This window comes from Nematolebias whitei, chromosome 3, assembly GCF_014905685.2.
Source record: "Nematolebias whitei isolate Nwh7 chromosome 3, NemWhi1, whole genome shotgun sequence".
NCBI classification, from domain to species: Eukaryota; Metazoa; Chordata; class Actinopteri; order Cyprinodontiformes; family Rivulidae; genus Nematolebias; species Nematolebias whitei.
In genome coordinates, this window is record NC_056500.1 from 44,066,458 (window position 1) to 44,073,957 (window position 7,500).

Here is a 7,500-nt window from a genome sequence, read left to right on the forward strand (position 1 = left end):
CACACACACACACACACACACACACACACACACACACACACACACACACGTGTGTCTTTCTTTACTGTATACATCAGCAGGAAGTGAAAACGATTGAAAGATGAGAGTATTGAGAGTATTTCTTAAATCCTACACAATCTACCATCCGCTTTTCTGTCTTGGTGTGTTCATGAGATTCTATTAGTTTAAAAAAAAAGTTTACATGTATAAATCTCAAGAGCTAAACATATTGAATATACTTTGTCTGAAATTTTCAAATACTGTACACAATAATTACCACAAACAGTAAATTAAACTCCTTTCATTTACTGATTTATGTGTTACTATTTCTTTCCCTCACTGATTATATGAAGCTGTAAATCCTATAAATGACCCATTTACACTGTAGAAAATGTGAGCTGGACTGTGCCAAGACATTTATATTAAACGGTCTCCTAGTGAAAAATGAGGAATTGAATTAAGTGTTTAGGAAAACTTCTACATTAACTGAACCCCCTGTAGAACAGCAGGTGTTGATGCAGACTTATTTGATTCACTAATGGTTTGTGCAGCTTTTTTGTGCACAAATGTAGATTTTGTGCATCAGTCCTTGCAAAGTGAACGTTGCTTATTTGACCTGGCTGTCCAACACATGTCATCTCTCTGTGCAGGTAGTTTGTTCACATTAACGTGGGGGTGTTGTGCATGTATTCAGAGGACAACTCTGACATATTTGTGTAAATACACACCAGAGTCTGATTCTCAAAAATCAGCACCGTTTGAAACATGCATTTAGCATGAAATGTTTACCTTCCCCTGAAAAAAGGTGGAATTTGCACTTGTGAATAAGAAAGTGTGTAAGTTTAGCAATCTGCTTCACATAGAGGATTAACATTTCCTGGCATACCATACCAATTTATTTATAAAGCACTTAAAACAGCAACAAGGCCAATCAAAGTTCTGTACAGCAGAAACAAACAAGTAATGCACACAGCAAAAAATACATAGATCCAAATGGAAAAATATGATAACTACTGGTAACTTGTTAGCTAGCACTGTAGAATACAGACAGGTTAAAAACAAAATCACAGTGTCAAAAGCCAGGGAATAAAAGTGGGGGCCTGCTAAAAACTGTGAGGGAGGGGGCCTGCCTGACATGTAGTGGTAAATCATTCCACAGTCTTGGACCTGAACAGAGAAGGTCCTGTCACCTCTGAGCTTAAGACGGGTTCCTGGAACCAATAAAAGCATCTGGTCTGCTGACCTCAGGGAGCGCTGTGGGACATATGGCTGCAGCAGATCGGTGAGATAAGGGGGGCAGAACTGTTCAGAGATTTAAAAACATACAGAAGTATTTTGAATTGAAATTGAAAGTGACCCAGGAGCCAGTGCAGGGAGGCCAGAACTGGAGTAATGTGCTCTCTGTTGCCTGGACCAGTTAAAAATTGGGCAGCAGCATTTTGGACCAGTTGTAAGTAATTGTTCAGTGGAGGTCTCACTGATTCCAAACAGAAGTGCATTGCAGTAATCAAGCCTGGATGTTATGAACGTGTGTATTACAGTCTCAAGGTTAGTTTTGGACAATCGCCACAACTGAAAAAACAAAAACAGGATTTAACAATCGTGCTTACATGACTGTTAAGTTTCATGGAAGGGTCCATTATCACTCCCAGATTAGCGACTCTTTGTTTCTCTAAAGGGACTAGAGAGGGAATGTCAATGCAGTGGTTCGCGCCAGTAGGAGGAAACAACGTGACTTCAGTCTGCTTCTCATTACATTTGAAGCAATTTAAAGCCATCTAGTACCTGATGTCAGTCAGGCAGTCAAGAAGAGGTTGAATAGAACATGCACCACTGTGCTTCAGAGGGAAGTAAATTTGACAGTCATCAGCGTAAAAATGAAAAGGTATGCCATGTTTATGAAAAATAGCACCTAGTAGCAGCAGGTATAAAGAAAAGAGAAAAGGACTGAGGATGGACCCCTGCGGTACACCCCACCAAAGAGTTGCCAATGTTGAACTAAAATATTTGATGTTGACACAAAAGGTTCTGTCAGAGGTAGGATCTAAACCATTTGAGGGCTGACCCTGTGATGTCCACCCACTGCTCCATTCTAGAAATGAGGATCTCATGGTCGATGGTGTCAAAAGCAGATGTAAGGTCCAGTAGGACAAGAAGCACAGAATCACCTGCATCTGTGGCTAGGAAAATGTCATTAAAGACCTTTAACAGAGCAGTCTCAGTGCTGTGGAGTGAATTGAAGCCTGATTGGAACGCCTCTAAAATAGTGTGATCCTCCAAGAAACATTTCAACTGGGACTCAACTATTTTTCCTAGTGGTTTTGAAACAAATGGGAGTCTGGAGACAGGCCTGAAGTTGGACACTACTGAGGGGTCAAGGCTAGGTTTTTTTTTCAGCAAGGATAGAACAGCAGCATGTTTGACACGTTTTGGCACCACACCTGAGGATGGACTGCTATTCACAGTAGAGAGAATTGAGGGGCCCAGAATAGGAAAGACCTCCTTTAGAAGTCGAGGGGGGACAACACCAATGGGGGAACGAGATGGTTTCATACTGCACATTAGCTGCTCCGAAAAAGACAGTGAGTTGTGCTCAAAGTGGTCAAATACAGCTACACAGTGAGATGAGATGGATGGATCATGATAATAATAATAATAACAATCGTCTTTTCCAGTGATGAGTGTTCAACATGACTCCATCTGCAAATACATTTCTTTAGGAGTGTGTAATATCTCATTGGACCAGAATACCAAACTTTGTGATTAATATTTTAATAGACTGCTGCACACGAGAAGTTCCAGAAATTAAGAAAATGAACTAAAATAATTATTTTGAAAGGTAATTAGTGCAAAACCCATCCTCCCCAATGTGGAATGACCCTCCTTACAGAGTGCAAGCGTAGTCAAGAGAGAACATTTACTAAAAATGACAGATCCTAAAATGTTATGAACTGATTTTTTAAAATGCCGTCATGTATGTAATTCCTCCAATACAGTTCATTTGGTTTTAGGAAGTGTCTCTAAACCCCGATCTCAGTGTGAAAAAAACAATATTCTTTCATTTTGCTACTTTTGTTGCTGATCATATTTAAACTGTGCAGCGAAGACAACTGCAATCTGATGCAAAACGAGTGCAAATTGCTCACACCTGCTGAACCTGAAGTCTGGAGATTAACTCTGTTTGCTTTGTGAATCAGACGCTGAGGTGGAGGAGATGAGGCAAGCGAAGGAAGAGGAAGGATGGAGCAGACAACACCTGCAGCACAGTCTCAGTGAATCTGACGATACATACCTTTGTATCTGGCTTTAAAGCTCTCAATGTAGCAGGCTGCGTCGTCCTCCTCCACTCCCATCTGCTCCCCCAGAGACTTTGCTCCCATTCCATAGATGATGCCGTAGCAGATCTGTCAACATGTGTACAGCCAGGTGAGCTTACGAGTGAAAATCCACGAGCTACTGTTCCTTTTTGTTCCTGCCTAGAAGGACCTGTTTTGCCTGTTGTCTGAGGCAGTCCTGCACGGTCTCCGGCTCAACACTCTTCCACTCTGCTGCGATGCAGCGAAACACGTCAGCTCCTCCATTCAGCACCTTATGAACACACACAGTCTGTAATATCTCCTTGTTGATAGAATGAAAGTTGGTGTCACACTACACCGACCTGCAGGAGGCGCTGATCCTTTGAGAGGTGAGCCAGCACTCTCAGCTCCAGCTGGGAGTAATCAGCTGCTAAAATCATTCCGCCTAAGTTTTCATACAGACAAACATGACTGATAACGAAACGCAACAGGCAAAAAATAAATATCAACTGTAAAAACCAAGTCATCGAGTAAACCTGAAAAGGAAATGAAAGCATGTCTCATGCTGACGGAGAAGGCTGGGCCTTGTTCTGCAGGTCCGGCCATAACTGTTGAAGCCACAGAGCATCTCTTCTTTCTGTAACAACAACAACGTAACATTTTTAGTGTTAGAGAATCTATTCTAGACATTTTTCCATCCATACATTTAGCAAAGTCAGTGTCAAACATGAACTACTGCTGTATTCATTCATACCCATCTACTCACTACAGACTCATGTTCGGGCTGCTTTTAAAACATCATATTATTTTACATTATTAGTCCAACAATGTTCAGTCAGGTCATCTGGATGGTTTTTGTTCTATTTCGTGTAAGCTACGCCCTTTAAAAGCTGTCGCTATTGGATATACCCGCGCGCAGCGCACTGAACACTGAAACCTTCTAGTCCACGCCCACTTGTTGTGTGGGCCCCACCCAGTCCATTATAAATTGCATCTGGACCGGAGCTCGACTCCCGATTTTCTTCAGTCAACGCTAAGAACACTACTTTTTTTTTTTTTTTTTGTGAGCTCAGTTTAAGTGTAGAAACATTGTGAAGTGTTTCAATAAACTTATCATCATCGCTCAATTTTTTTTTTTTTTAAAGAAAGAGAAGAAAGAAGAATAAATAAATAATAAAAGAGAAGAAGATAAGACGAGAGACCACCATGACAAAACAACATGCACAGCCCAATGCCACCCACAATATCACCATGAAACATTCGACATCGCACAAGGAATCATCTAGCTTCCACCACTACCCAACCTAGCGTGCATCTATCAAAGCACCTGAATCCAAACACCCGCGCAAGCACGCCCGCCACCACCAGATTTCTCCAAAAGAATGCCCAATAGTGGACGCGGGGGCCCACAGACCCGCCCCCCCAGGACACAATGGCAACATAGGGAGGACCGGAGCCACAGACACACAGCGGCCCACAGGCCCGGAGCCCCAAGAGTCTCCCAACAGGGAGAACCGCACCCCCCCAGAGAGGAGCAGAGGAAAGAACCGGGTGACCCCAGCCACCACAATGCAGAGCCTCCAGGAAGCTGCAGCGACGAGCCCACAGGCCCGGCCAGCGACCCATGCCCCCCCCCCCAAGTAGATCCGGCCATGGACACCGAGCCCCAAGCCCCGAGGCCATACCACCCCCCAGCAGAGCCCCGACAGAGCCAGGGCACCCAGGCCCCGCCAGGCAGCAACCAGGGCGGACTGACGTGCACCCCACCACCCAGCCCAGACACCGAGAGCCACCAATGCACCAGCGGCAAGGGGGTCCCCCGCAAAAGGGGGGCACGACCGGGGGGAGTGGGCCCCACACCAAAATTGGGGCCCAAATTGATCCAAGAGAGGGGGGACCACCAAAAACCCAACCTGAGTAAGAACACTACTTCTAAGAAAGAAAAATAGAAAAGAAAAAGAAGAAAGATGACTTCAATTAAGAAATCGATGACCATCCGTCTGTGCCCCGCGTGCCAGACGGGCTACATCTTATCGACGAATGCGCAGATCGTGTGTGAAAGCTGCCTGGGAGTTGACCATGCTCGGCAAGCTTTGGATCCGCTTTTCTCTTGTCCAGCCTGTAAACTTTTTTCAGCTGAGGAGAAGCAGTGCTGGTGTACGGTGGCCAACAGGTGCAAATGCGCAGCAAACGGCGAAACGCGCAACAAACACATATATGATGCAAACTCAAAAACACGCAAACACAAACAAAATGCAAACACAAAAAACAAACACAAAAAAATCAAATGCAAACACAAACAAAAAACGCACGCAAACACAAAAAACCACGCAAACACAATAAAGATGCAAACACAAACACGCATGCAAACAAATGCACCACATGCAAACACAGATGACAATATAAACAGAAAAACGCTGCAAACAGTGGAAGACACGCAAACTCCTCCACAAAAACAGAAGTGCTCCAGACCACTAGGGGCAGTCGAACACAGAACAAATCATAAAATAAACTTGGAGGAAGAAAGACGTTTTCCAACCGCAAATAAATCTCACAAGAAGAAGAGGAAGAAAGAAAATGTTTGTTTATACTTTATTCATTGAAACACGCAGTCTTTTACAATAGACCCTTTTCACATGACGTCAGACAACTCACGTTCTGACTCGATGTGGATCAGTACTTCTGGGTCTATTCGCCCTCGGGAGACCTGTCTGTAAACTTCACGGAATTTCATTCATTCAACCTTTATTTATAGAGGTTAAATTACAAGATATAGCGCAAGGTAAGGTTAATAAAAACGGTATTTATGTGTTTGTTAGCTGTGGTAACGTTATCCATCATTATCAATTTACCATTCTGTAACTGTGTAAGGAAACAGCCTCCAATTGTAAAGTAAGCTAGCAGCTAACAGGTAGTTAAACACTGCTGCTGCCTGTCAGTGCTGTAACATTAAAATGTTTACTTTATCTATTAATGTAAAATCTCTGACATCTTCCAACACTGTTGTTTAGAATAGCATTTTAAATACTGAATTAAAAACTATATGTCAAACCATTTCCATGTTCTGATGATTCATAATTTCTCTTTATGCTTTCTTGTGTCCATCTTTCTCAGCAGCAGCTCATCTAACCAGCATGACACAGTCATCAAGACGTTATTGCAGTGTGCCATGTTGAACCAACAATAAACAAAAAAAACACCGTATTTGAGTTTCCACAATTTTCCTGCGGACAAAGAAATACGTTCCCGTTGCGTGAGAGCGATCAGGAGAGATGCTCTTACAATGCTAAAATGCTGTTATTGCTAGTATCACTCAGCCCCCTGTGAATAGTAAACAGCCATCAGTGTGCTAATGATCCATTGTTAGGCTGATGGTCCTTCTTGAGCATGTCAGCAGCAAACTGGTTGATCCACTCTGAGAAGGTGCTATTTAAGAGACTGAGCTGAATACAGTACCTCAGACTGAGGAAGTCTTTCGGATGAAAGACGAAACGTTTCTACATTTTTTTGTTGTTTTGCTTTTTGAAAGTCCAGAGGACCAGAATTAACTTTTTTAGATGTCTATTAAGGTTTATACTTTCTTTTCTCTTAGGTCAACTGGATGATGCTGCACGGAGAATTCGAGAGTTGGAGAGACAAGTTTTGTCCCTAGAAATGGAAATCCAGCAGCTGACAATTAAGAAGTGCCCTCTTGTGTGTATGTGTGTGTGTATATATATATATATATATATATATATATATATATGTGTGTGTGTGTGTATATACATATATATATCATATATATATAATATATAGGTGTGTGTGTGTGTGTATATATATATATATCATATATATATCATATATCATATTATATATATATATATCATATACATCATATATAATATAATATATATATATATATCATATATAATATAATATATATATCATATATAATATAATATATATCCATCCATCCATCTATTATCTTTACCCGTATATTCCATTTTGGGTCACGGGGGACGCTGGTGCCCATGTCCAGCAATCACTGTGCGAGGGGCGGGGTACACCCTGGACAGGTCGCAAGTCCATCACAGGGACACATAGAGACAAACGAGACAAACAACCATTCATTCTCTCACTCACACCTAGGGACAATTTAGAGTTACCAATCAGCCTAACATGCATGTTTTTGGTCTGTGGGAGGAAACTGGAGTACCCGGAGAAA

General features: G+C 42.2%; 1 protein-coding gene across 1 annotated transcript in view; it reads right to left on the minus strand.

Moving 5' to 3' along the window:
- Positions 1-7,500, minus strand: part of polq (polymerase (DNA directed), theta) — an 81,466-nt gene that overhangs the window by 1,128 nt on the left and 72,838 nt on the right. The window contains exons 27-30 of the mRNA XM_037674352.1: positions 3,833-3,933; positions 3,659-3,741; positions 3,487-3,588; positions 3,293-3,404 (exon numbers count right to left, since the gene is read on the minus strand). Of these exons, the coding sequence (XP_037530280.1) occupies positions 3,293-3,404; positions 3,487-3,588; positions 3,659-3,741; positions 3,833-3,933 (398 nt within the window). The remainder of the gene's footprint in view (positions 1-3,292; positions 3,405-3,486; positions 3,589-3,658; positions 3,742-3,832; positions 3,934-7,500) is intronic.